The following is a 13,383-nucleotide window of genomic DNA, read 5'->3' as shown; positions in this document are numbered from 1 at the left end:
TGGATAACTGAAACCTCCTTCAAAAGTTTTTGCTGGTTTTCTTGAATTACAGGAATGACATCAACAGCTTTCATGAGCTTTGCAACTTGAGCCTCTGCCAGAGGTGCAGGATTCAGCTCAATGTCTCTGGACAAAAGTACAAGCAGATGCACTACAAAGCTCGTAATGCAAAACCACGTGAAAGGCACACTTCCAATAAAGCCAACTATAATCCAACTATAATAGAACAAGCAGAAGAATGCTGTCACGTACAGGCGGCCATACCTGGCGATGGGGTCTGAGACGGCGCTGTCAAGCGAGGCAGATGACTTGGCGGCGGCCTGACCCAGCAGGCTCTGAAGCGTACAAGCCCCCTGGGGCTGGGCTGACAGTGGGATGCTCTGGAGGACCACTTCGTACTCGACAAACTCCGAGCGTGGCAGCGACAGCACCTGGCGCTCTTCCTCGGGCAGCTTGGCCATCATCAGCAACGCCTCCTGGTTGTGGATTGTCACCCCCTTGGGCCGCTCCTCCTTGGGGAGGTTCTGTGCGAGCACATGCGCAAGCGGGGCTTCACGGGTGAAATTTACGGTGAGGCATGACACCCCTAGGTTGGTATTCTCGGCCGCTAACCTTTGGACATACGACTACAGTTGGACCTCGACATAACAAATGGCTATGACAAATTACAGTCAAGCCCTGTTCAGTTGGCTTCAGATTTATTAAATGCAAGAGAACTGATTCCCCATGCACTCTCACATCAGCCGATCAGATTAAACCCCTTCAGAGAGAAAAAGGACAGTAGTCTGATTACGCTATTCACAATATTTAGTTAATTCAGGGATGGAAGTGGCCATGGAAGTTTTGGAGTAGCTCTGGGAGAAGCAACTTTCTCACTTTGCAGCAGGTTTGGAGCAGGAATTGTCTGTTTTGGAGCAGTAAATATGCGTTTTAGAACAGCTTAGTAAAGGTAGTGAAATACAGGCATATGAAGAAAAGGTACTCTTTACTTCTCTTTGCAAAACACTATTAGATTTTGGCAGATCAGTTCTGCAGAAGCCTGAGGCAAGCAAAATTCATGACAGGGAAAAATTGCCATCCACCTGACTGTAGCATGAAGCTACAAAGGAATACAGGTTTCTCAGAAACCACTGTTAAATTACATACCAGCTGTGGCAACTAAATGTCGTCAATAAAAAAATAACGGAGGGTTTTTCGAAAATAGCACCCACTCTATGTTGATAGGCTTTTGATAATGCTACTTAAGTTTTTTTTTCTTCTTTGTGAACAAGCAACTAATATTTAATTTTAATGAACCAACTGTTATTACCTTACTTGTTCAATAAGGTGCCAATGAAAAGGTTGTGGAATACATCGACAAATGACACATAGCAGCGTATATAGTAACCTAGTTCTAGTGTGGTCTTCTTTTTTTTCGACAAAGAAAAAGGAAAATGCCTGCAAATTTGTTTAAATATTGATGTGATAACGCGTCCTTGCACCGGTAATATAAGTGGTCTCAGATGTAAACATCTTTTTCGGTGCATTGCGTATATTACGAATGTGCAAACCTGGGTCATGGTCTTTATTTATTTATTTATTTATTTATTAATCATACCCTCAGGGCCATTACGGCATTATAGAGGGGAGTGGTTACAAGCAAAAACGGGTAAATTCAACAAACAGGAGTTATTAGTGCAGAAAATTATGTATATGAATATGTATAAACAAAACTATTTAACAAATGGCACCTAGATATACAATGTTAGCTAAGGCATTTGTGAGTACAGGTTGAACAATATGAAAAAAAAAAGGTTCCTAGTTATACAATGTTAGCTATGACATTCTTGAATAATTGGTGATCTGCGATAGTGGCTATCGAGGCGGGGAGGTGATTCCACTCATTGGAAGTGCGTGGTACAAATGACTGCAAAAAAGCGTTCGATCTGCAAAATGAAATGTCAGCCTTATGAATGTGGTCTAGTCTGGGTGATACATACGGAGGCGGAGAAATAAGTTTGTTGCGTAGCAGCGGGTGATGAAATAATTTATGAAAAAGGCACAAACGGAACAATTTTCGACGTGATAACAAGGACGGTAGGTTGAGGCTAGATTTCATGGCACTGATACTCGCGGTTCTATTATAGTTAGAAAGAATGAAACGAGTAGAGTTATTCTGAACCATTTCTAGTGAGTGTATTAGGTTTACTTGACCTGGATCCCAGATTGAAGCAGCGTACTCAAGTTTAGGTCGTATTAGAGTTTTATAGAGGATTAATTTTAAGGAAGAAGGTGCTTTGGAAAAGTTGCGTCGTAAGTAACCTAGCATTCTGTTAGCGTTACTTATTATATGGGTGATGTGAGTATTCCAAGTAAGATCAGAGGTGATGTGAAGGCCAAGGTACTTGTAAGTTGTTACCAATTCTAATGGAGTGTTATTAAGGGAGTACACAGGTGGTTCACTGGTAGTTCGAGATACACGCATGAATTTACACTTGTTAACGTTTAGTTCCATTAACCATGAATTGCACCATGCAGAAATGGCGTTAAGGTCAGCTTGAAGCCTGGTAACATCCTCGTCGCGAGTTATTTCGGTGTAAATTACGCAGTCGTCAGCAAATAGGTGAATTTGAGATGAAACACAGGAAGGTAAGTCGTTAATATATATGAGAAATAGGAGGGGTCCAAGCACGGAGCCTTGTGGTACACCTGAATAAACAGGACTCAGATTAGATGTTGCTTCGTTAGCTGAAACGAACTGTGAACGGTTAGTGAGGAAAACTTCAAGCCAGTACAGAATTTTAGGCTCAAGGTTTAGTTGTTGCAGTTTGTAGATTAATAAGCTATGGCACACTTTATCGAACGCTTTTGCGAAGTCCAAAAAAATTAGATCTGCAACTGAAGAGTGGTCAAGCAATAGGTTTAGTTTATGCGTGAATGATACTAGTTGGGTGTCACATGAGTATGTTTTGCGGAAGCCGTGTTGAAACTCAGAAAAAAAGGAGTTTTCTTCTAAGAAGTTGGCGATATGAGAAGACAGAACATGCTCGATAATTTTGCATGGTATACTCGTTAAGGAAATAGGCCGATAGTTCAGTGGGGAATGTTTAGTACCTGTTTTGTAGAGTGGAATCACCTTCCCCACCTTCCAATCAGCAGGCAGTGAACCATTGTCAAGTGATTGCTGGAAAATCTTTGCAAGAATAATGGAACAATATGTGCTAGTGTTTTTTAGAAACTTAGCGTTAATTAAGTCACAGCCAGGAGCGGATGAGAGTTTCAATGAGGCGATTATTTTTTCTATGCCAACGGGTTCGATTATTAAAGGGTGCATTGCGGCGTAGTCGTAAGATAGTGTAGTTGGGCGTGTTACATGAGCGTGTTTAGAAAAGTTACGCGTAAAAACGTCATTTAATACAGATGTGCAATCGGCAGGGGCAATTGCAGTATCGGTGCTATCAACAAGGGTTATGGCGTCGTCATGTTTTGGGTTAATAGTGCGCCAGAACTTTTTCGTATCAGTAGTTAGCATGGAAGGCAATGTGTTATTTAAAAAGTAATCTTTAGCTTGTTTAAGCGCTGTTATGTAGTTATATGTAGCGTGTTTGTAAGCTGCCCATCTTTGAGCGTTTCCAGATGTTTTGGCTAGTCTGTACGAACGTTTCTTTTTGTTCGAAAGGCGCTTAATGTGGGTGTTGTACCAGGGAGCGTTATCATTACAGGAAAAAGTGTAGTATGGTTCATAAGTATGGTTCAGTATGGTTCATAAAGCAAACTGTTAAATAGATTGCGCTTCTTTGCATTTGATAGCAAACGAAGATGCGCGCCAAGAATTGCTGACGGGATGAGAAAAAAGTGTAGCTGCTTGTCCCCAGTACCTCTATTTGATGAGGTTTGCGTAAAGGTTGGTGCAATTTTCAGTGCTCAGAAGTGTTGTCATGGTCACAGCTGCTTTCTTTTATTTTTTTGTCTGTTTCACAACTTTCTTTCTTATTAAAAATGTCTTCACAAATCTTTTAGTTTGTTTTAAATGTGGTTAGCGGGCATTTGTCAACATCATCCACAACTTATTCATTGCCATCTCATTGATTAGGTAAATTTATAAATCGATCTAATTAAAGGTATTTGTGCACAATGAATGAGAAATATTCACAGTGGTCACCATTCACTGCACCTGTCAAGGTACAGTGAACGCCGTTCGCATAGTGCTTCAGGTAATCTTTAATTTTTGGCGACCTTCACTTAACATAGCAGAATAGTGCAGAATAAATGTGAAGTGACATACTATTCGTTGTTCGTTTCCCAGTATTTCACATCGCTTGCCGAGAAAAAGCTGAAAGGTATTTTTGAAAACAATAAAGAGATAAATATGTTCCCTGGCTCTCCGATCTGCATTATCGACCAATATTTTGAATAAGCTTGGTTATTCAGGCTTATTCGCGGTTCCGCCATAGGCGCTATAAAGCCAGCGTAAGATGGCAATCGATATTTCGTGTGTTGAACGATGTTTCATTAAAATTTTTGGACTCTATGTGTGCAAGTCGCGTTGTGAACATCGTGCAGAACGCAATTTAAGAGGTATGAAGTTTCGCCAAACGTGTAATCATGATCGAAAAAGAAATATGGGGTTTTATGTGCGAAAACGACGGTCTGATTATGAGGCACACCGTAGTGGAGGCCAACGGATTAATCCACCTGTGGTACTTCAACGTACACCTAAATCTAAGTACACGGCCACATTTTGCCCCCATCAAAACGCGACCACTGTGGCCGGGATTTGATCCTGCAACCTTGTGCTTAGCAGCACAGCACCAAAGCCACTAAGCAACCACGGTGGGTCAATTACGACCACAATTTGGCTGCTGAGGTTGACAAAATATGAAACTTGTCATCCTTAGCTTGCGTTCTGTGGCAGCAAGAGCCTGATTTTGTGTGGTGTGGCCAGGCAGAAAATAGTGTAGTCTGAGTGTAAGTTTGAGTCATGACTGCAGTTGTCGTTACGTATTTGTGACCAAGAAGCTTCATGATAGCGAGCAATTCGTTTGTGAGCGTGCCGCACCAGATCATCCCGGTAACCGGACTTGGTGCACGTGCCAAATGGATTTGGAATGTCACACATACGGCGTTCGGCCATGAATTGACACAGATGTACCATTAGGGTGCAAAGTCTTGTGCTGAAATGTATAACAAAACTGATCGCCGGGCAGATTGTACGAGCTTATTCATTCAGCATGGCTTTCCTTCCCGAGTGCCTCATGAAATGAGCGCCAGTTCAAATAATCTTAAGCTGGTCCGCTTATACGCAAACGTGTAACACTTTCATAAAATGATTGTAGTCCATTGTATAGCACAAAACAGTTTTAATTTTCTTGTTGCCTACTTACAGTTATGCCACCAAACACACCCACACTCCAAAGATGCCGATGCTGAAATGGTTTGCTTAGGCTTGGATTGCAGGGCTAAGCACCAGCCAATGCATGTCTATGGCTGTGTACTTGCCACTGAGCACGCACATCCTGCTAATTTTGGCCAGTTCATTCGAAATTGGCATTTTCGCGCAGGTTGGTGCATCTCTATGGTTTGGCGCAAGATGGCGCAGGTTCGAGCAGCACCTCCATCCCTGTTAATTATAAGTTAACTTTACCTTAACCTCGCGTAATCCTTCTAACCACACCTAAAATGTGCTATAAGCACACTGACACCTTATTTTGCCAAAATTAATATGTTTAGGTATTCTTATTTCCCACGAACAGCTGAGGACTGGAACAAATTACCGGAATATGTCATACTTGCGAAAGATTTTCCAATACACTACATAATTTAATACTGTTAATAACTGTGATCGTATACAATAGTCATATGAAAGTATTGTACAGCCCTTTTCACCTTTTATCTTATTTTATGTTTGCAGTCACTACATTTGAAGTTTTCTTTTCTTTTGCCCTTCCTGCTTGGACTTTGTAGTCTGCAGTATGTTGTAAATAAAATAAATAAATAAAAATAACAAAGCAGCAACAGACTTGGAAATAAATACCTTTGCTATATTAAATATTTGTTACAAGCATACGTTCTATCAGTGTGCTAAAACTTTGTTGTTTAAATAAACCTTGGTCATCAAGCCAGCATATAAAAAATTTTTGAAACCACACCACTCCGACCCATCTTTCTCCATACACCTTCTAGCAAAATAAAAAGGGTTTGGCTGACATCTCGCTGGTGCTTTGTTTACTAGCACATAAGAGTTCAGCTGTTTATGTTGAATAAAGCAATGACAACTGCTCACTTTTCTGAGCGCTTTGCATTTCTTGGCGAGAGGCACACTGATGGTAAACAGTGACACACCATGCCACTATGTGATCCCCACACTGACGAGCTTGTCAGGTTTTAAAAAAATTAGCGAATGCCTTTTCTAAGATAAGTAGTACGAGGCACAGAGGGGAGCAGCTGTTGTAAAACCCCTTCGAACCCCCACGTCCAACTCACAATGTCGTGGAGCTTTTCAAGCTGCTCGTCGACAATGCCGTACACGTACAGGGTGTGGCAGCTGTTGCTCCCGACCACGATGAGGTTCGATGAAGGCTGAAAAGGAAAGCGAGGGGACCTGATGCTTGTCTGTGCAGAAATGCAATGAGTGCTGTTTACAAGGGAAAACTTCATTGTGATTTCGTGAAAGACAGCATGAGAAAACAGATACACAGAGGAGAAGACAAGGCATGCACTTAATTCATAACTGAAGCGTTATCTGCAAACACATATGACATACTCAAGATAGCCGCACATATAAAACAGCAAGAGTGCACAACTGCATTCTCTTTTTTTATAGCTGTACACGTCAATAGCTAGAAGACACAGAAAAGTGAGCCTTATTTATTAACGCATGTGCTGCCCTATTTAATATCATAAGTGGTACAAAGACTGCTATGCTAATTTTTTATAAGTTTTTATGCGAAGCATATTACTAGAGCTCAACCCAGCTCCTCAGGCGCGGCGGTGTCGCCTTCAATACCACGTGACACCGTGACGTCACAACAGAGGAGAAACGGGGCTCCAACTTGCGCCGTCGCTCGCGGCGGTATATAAGCAGCTGCGCTTGCCTCTGCTAGACACTCACGAGGTGAGATGCCTCCTGGAGACAGAGCTGCTCGTTGGAATAAGAAGCGAAGGTTGCGGCGTGCTACAGAGACTGTTTCTAGGTGGCTTTGCTATGGCGCAGCGACTACGCGCCCCGCATCGGACGCGCTGAGCGTCGAGCAACGCAGCGTTCGGCGCGACAACGAAAATGTACGCCTGAGCAAGCGCCGCACGCCTGAGCCGACAACACCGGCTTTTCTGCGACACGAGCTCCTTAACGCTGTCACGTTAAAATAAAGGCTAGTATGCTTCGCATCCTGGGCTTAACCTTAGCTAAGCCACAGCCAGTTTTTTTTTCTCATCATAAATAACTAACAGTATTATCAGCTCATGAGGGTAGCTTGTTTTAAGAAAGCAAATATACTACACTAGTCCAAGGCCAGGCAGCACATGTATAAAGGAATTCTAAATGCATGCATTTTCACATTGTTGGCTCTTGATATGTGTATACCTATAAAAGAACAAGGGAGTTTTATTCTTCCACCTTTTAATTGTGTTGTTACCTCATGTATACATGTGTATTTGAGAATAAAGCATCAGTTGTCAATTCAGTGTATGTCTCGTCTCCCCTAGCGCTCCATCTTCATACCATGTTTTTCCGCAGTTTCTTTCACAATACAAGGACAACAGGTTGTCCAGAGTTTTCTGGACAAGCTGCAATGCCTATAATGGACACAAATGACCTCCATAGTACAATACGTAATGTACATGTTCTATTCTAATGAGCTGCCATGGATTGTTATTTAGTGCTATTGCTTCAAATATTTCACCTCACTAAGCCTATCCAGGGTGCCTACCAAGCTGACATTTCCAAATTCCTGGAGTCTTTCAGGTTTCCCTGAGTGCCTTTGCAAAATTTCGTGAGTGACACAGAATTTTGTTTTATGTCAAGGTGGGCTCACATCATGTTGCCCGATGCTGTCACTCTCTAGTAAGCACGATAAAAAATAAAGAACAACTTAGTCCAGTTTTTATAATGAGTAGTGCTTATTTTATTCAATAAGAAAACAGATGAGGGGGGGGGGGGCTAGTGAAATGCTCAGCAAATAAAATACCTGCAAAAAAAAGATGGTAAAACCTATTGTGAATCGGGTAGAGCGTTATCAAATACGAATAAAAAAAAGATGCATACAGAAGCAAATATTTTCGAACATGAGCTATTTCTATTAATTGATTAGTGGCTCATTGGTATCATGTCCGAACTCTGTCACAAATGAGGTTCTCTCTCAACAGCTGCCACCCTCAGCTGTCCAGACATACTCTCAGCCTGCGCATAACGCCTCAGCGTTGCATTCGCTGCTCGAAAGAGTTTATTTTGGTTTGGATGAGGGACACCTGCATCTCGACATTAGCCAACACTTTGTTTTTTGAGCTCAAGCTCCTTCAAAACGGTGGCGGTACGCTTCGTTTTCCGTTCATTCCTCAATGCGTAGGTCCTTTCTGTTCCCGTCTTCCTTCCGACGAACGTTCGCTTCACGAACCATTTGAACCATCCTCTTGGTCAGTTGCACAGTCACCGTACGATTTTTAGTACTCCCCAGGGGCCGCGAAAACATACGAAAAATCGAGCAGTTCGACAAAATGAACACTTGTCTTTTACTGCCCTTAAGGGCTCAAATCGCCACAAACACATCCGAAAAAGCTCTGAATGCCTGTCAGTACACTTATTAGGCATACTGGTGCTCGTACTGTGACTAGAGATGGAGAGTGCACGTGTGTACAATTTAGGAATAGACGCGGCGTCCCGTGACTATTGCCCCTTCCCACGCTTGTTATGTTTCGCCGCAATACTTTTGCGCATGCTTCACCACGTAACATTACTGTACTAAGGCGAAGAGAACTTTCAGAAACCGGCATTATGTAACGCGCCGTGCTCTCCGATCTTCGAAGCTAATAGCAAGAACGACAAAGGCGGAGTCGCATTGCTGACATTGGCGAATTCTTTCAATGAAAAACACGGCACCGAACGGCAAGAAGCTTACCAGCGAACGTCGAACCAGTTATGCCTAGCGCTGCTGCGGTGGTGGCAGCTACAGATGCACGCGGATCTGCGCGCGAGAGCGCCGTTAGAGGCGACGAGCTAATCAAAATGGTGGCGGTGGTGGTTTTGTTTGAGTAATGCCATTTCGGAACTGCGGTCACGGCAAAATGTCAGAAAAATCGGACTGCGAAAGGTTCTTGCGCTCGAAATTTCAGACGTTCTTATACAAACTCTATGGGGTACGTGGTGGTGCCGCGAAGCTGTCCGAATTATCGGGCGTCCGGACAGTCGGTAGTTGACTGTACACTGGCAACTCCTCCAGCCGATGACACGGCGTCAAAGTAGATTCGTCACGATTCCTCTTTGTTACTCGAGCCAGCATTACCGCGAACTTCGTTCCCTTTCAATAAAATTACAACTAATTGTCCTTGATAGAAGCACAAATTCCCCGAGTTCTCCCTGAGTATTTCCAGACTCTTCAAGATCCCTGAGAGTTCCCGGTTTTCCCCGGTTGGTATAGACACCCTGCTATCTAATTTGTGTCATTGAATTTGTTAAATACCATGCTGCCCATTTATCCTCCCGTGATTACAACTGACATTTTAGCATGACTAATTAAAATTATCGCTGTTACTCCTATGCATAGTCCCATAGGGATGTCACACTTCCCTTGCCTCTGGCACAACATAGTTCATACTCATCATAAGTTCAGCTACATCACAGATCACGTTGCCTACACAATCTTACCAGTTATCAATGTATCAATAGTTGAATACACTCAGTGCTCAGCATTGCCTTTTTTCTTTGTGCGTTAGAAATGCCACAGATAACACTATTAGTATTTGTAATTAAAGGTGCTTCAGAGCGTCACTAAAAGCAATTTATTCTTTGCTAAAGATAGAACATGCTGCACATGAAACTATTTTAAATTACAAAGACTTCGTTAAGTCAGAAACTTCTTCATTAACAGCACTGAGTGTCGTGTAATACTGTGTTTCACTACTTTTTCCCTCTTTTATGTGCTTAATTGTACTCACTGAACTGATAAGATGTCATAAATTTCTAATAATCATATGCATACATTTTTAGTGCTTTCTGTAACTCTACTTCCAGCAGTGCATTGTATTTCTTGTAGGGGTGTGCGAATATTTGAAATTTTGAGTACCATGTGAACAGCCTTGATTAGTAGACTCGCATTCAATTTGAGAAACCATTATTCGAAAGTGCTGAATATTTGTTTCTGTTCTAAGATATAGGATAACGGCACTTGTTGGAATCTCTCATGGAGAGAGGTTGACGTAAGTGAGGACCATTCCAAACGATTGTGCTCCAAGAGAGCCGATAATAGAAATAAGTTGTTTCTAATTTACAAGCTTCTCAGGTGACTAGAAATGCTGTTGTGAAAGGCATATTACATGCATGCATATCAAGTAATGTAGATGAGCCTCATTTCTTTAGCAGACGGACTCCCCAAAAGCTTGGTATTTCATTGCGTTTATAAATGGGAAATTATTTGATATTTCATTCAATATTCGAAAGGCATTTTTCCAGAATATTATATCCAGTTTGGAAATGTTGCTATTTGAACACCTCTAATTTCTTTTAATCAATCTAATCATCACTTAGTGTTATTTAATGACACTTTCTACCAGCTATACATCTATGTCTATAGTGTAAAAAATCTAAACTCGGAGAATTTCTGTAGCCCCGTTTCATGCAATGTTTCATTTTGAACTTGTGATGTACAGCCTCCTTAATTTTTACTAATATTACACGAGCACTGACCACGCAGCATGTCAGTGCCTTATAATGATGAGAGGCAGTGAGACTGACGATAGTATGCGCAAGCTTTCTAATGAGAGTGCTATCTGTTCCGCTGTTCGCTTCGGCAGAGCATGTGGCCTGCTTTTGTTATCCACAAGGTCCCATTGTGCACTACCACATATAACACGGTCAGCTTCTGCTTTTACAGTGAAAGCTGTATGTGACTAACATTCCATAGTTTTTTGGGTGTCCAGTAACAGAAACATACTTGGCGATCTCTGACAAACCCATACAGGTGCAGTGCAGCGACGCAGATGTCAAAATGCAGAACAGATTAGAATGCTTGCCGTGAAAATAGCGTGACATTAAGGTTATCGCAGTATATAAGCAGGAGAGGTATCGGCACTAAAAACAGCTGGGTTATCGATGGGGCGAACACGTATAGTTCGTACACCCGAAGAACAACATGCGTACGAGGAGTGCTGGAGGGAAGAGCAAAGAGAATGTAAATGGTGCTGGCGTGAAACAACCACTAACAAAGAACATTCCCACGATGCTGAACGAAAATGACAATCGCAAGCCCGGGAACCTCTGAACATGCAACGACGCCTGACTTGCAACGCAAAAAATTACAACCATTCCACTTTGTGAAGATGAAGCGGCAGTGAAAGCACTTTGCTTTTTCTTTTCAGAGCTTTGACTATCGTCAGCTTTTGCTGCCATTCCATCTTCACAGAGTGGAATGGTTGTCATTTCTTTTATATGGTACCTTGCACGTACAGAAAAATGTCCTTTATTTCTTTTTTAATATTAATTTCCTGGCGCATGTGTGGGCTTCAGTAATAAAAAAAAAGTGCACTGCAGACGATACATCTAGCTTAGTCATGCACGTGTCATCACACCTGCTTTTGCTATGCAGGGCTGCACAGTAAACTATGCCAGGGTGTGTGCCTTCCTGAATGGAACAGCATAGCATATGATGCTTGCACATACTATTGCCAACCTCACCACCTCCCACCATTCTAAGGCACACTGATGTGCCGTGCAATCAATGCATGCAAGATATTATTAGGAATTTGGGAAGCTGTATGTGAATAAATAATTACGCCTAGACCGAGCTACTTACAGACAATTTATGAGTGCTACCATCTTGTGCTGTAATATGAATAATCCCTAGATTCTGTGCGCAACGACGCCAACTTAACTTTGTTGTGCAACACTGAACATGTCTGTATCCAAATGCAGCTTAGCACCATGCATTGATTGCTGCAGTTAGAAAATTCTCCTGTTAAGAGCCCACAATAGTGGCACTTCAATGCTTCTGTAGAAGCCTGTTGAGCAGCCACGCTACTCATTTGGACTTGTACTAATATGTCTACCTAGTTGCTTGGAAGCCTGAACTTGATGTTGTCAATAGGAATACTAACAACACAGTGGCACATGCCAACTGGCAGGTTGACACTACCTCGACAGCCAAGAGGTCAGGTGAGAGGATGCCATAAAGCTCGTCCCAGCTTCGGACTTCTGGCTTGTCCGTGTCCGGGTTCCACTGTAGTAGAAACAGCTGCGAGCTGCCTTCCAGTGGACCCTGCGTGAAGCGTTTGCAGAATTTGCGTAGTTATAATGGTCAGCTAGGAGACACTCAGTAGCAAAGGTCACCTTGACACTCTGTTGCACAACTTTGGACAAATTTCATTTTGGGTGAGGGAGCCCTACTTGACCGTATTTCAGCGAAACCGAGAACGACAATCTGAGAACAACAGCAATTCTCGAGTGTAAAGTTTGCTTCGCACAGCTGCTGAATTGAATTTCTGTACACTACTTTAAAAAATAATTCATGTGTCAGTAATGTGACTCCAAACCTGTATGGAGCTAACCAAATAGAAGCGTGACAGAAATTTTAACCATGCCTAACTAAATACAAAAGCCTTAACTGAACAGACCCTACTCATATCTTGGTTGAAAAACCTCACCGAGTCTGGTGTAAATGGTTTATGTCATCTTAAAGTATTAATTTCAAACTGGCTCCAGTTGGTTTGGATGTGTTAAGGCGGCTGGACCGGACACAATGAGATATTTTCACTGAGATGACTGATTTGTCCTTCATCTATTCCTAGATGATGTTTTTACAGCTCACCGCAATCTCTAAATGAATGTACACTGTTTTCAAATCCAGGCGAATATATTTGTTTAAAGATATTGAATCCAAAGCTACTAAGTCAGCTCAGTTTGTAAGATCCTGTTCAGCCACAACTTTCATGCACCTTACGCCATCTGATGTCCACAGGGAGCCTGCAATGACCTATACGGACTAAGTTAAGAATTGAAGAGCTGGCATGACGTGGTATTTGATGAGATACAATCACACGAATGATTTGTGAACACTGGCACAGGAGATAATAAAACCATGGAACTCATACATTGGCTAAGAGAGCACAAAAGCAACAAAGGCAAGCTCGGCATCTTTGAAAAACTTGTATTGCATCTTCAAAATACAAACATACTCCTATGCTTTCCTAGTGTTAAAC

The 13,383-nt window shown here is 42.2% G+C and overlaps 1 protein-coding gene across 5 annotated transcripts in view; it reads right to left on the bottom strand.

Annotated features, from left to right (window-relative positions):
* Positions 1-13,383, bottom strand: part of LOC135913839 (WD repeat and coiled-coil-containing protein-like) — a 90,179-nt gene that overhangs the window by 36,007 nt on the left and 40,789 nt on the right. For 3 of the 5 annotated variants that reach the window (XM_065446532.1, XM_065446534.1, XM_065446535.1), the window contains exons 8-10: positions 12,321-12,443; positions 6,463-6,558; positions 253-524 (exon numbers count right to left, since the gene is read on the bottom strand). In XM_065446532.1, coding sequence (XP_065302604.1) covers positions 253-524; positions 6,463-6,558; positions 12,321-12,443 — 491 coding nt within the window. The remainder of the gene's footprint in view (positions 1-252; positions 525-6,462; positions 6,559-12,320; positions 12,444-13,383) is intronic. The other 2 variants (XM_065446533.1, XM_065446536.1) reach the window with 1 other exon arrangement.

Source organism: Dermacentor albipictus, chromosome 5 (assembly GCF_038994185.2).
Source record: "Dermacentor albipictus isolate Rhodes 1998 colony chromosome 5, USDA_Dalb.pri_finalv2, whole genome shotgun sequence".
Taxonomy (NCBI): domain Eukaryota; kingdom Metazoa; phylum Arthropoda; class Arachnida; order Ixodida; family Ixodidae; genus Dermacentor; species Dermacentor albipictus.
Note: the sequence above shows the minus strand (reverse complement) of the source record. Positions and strands in the feature narration are given on the sequence as shown.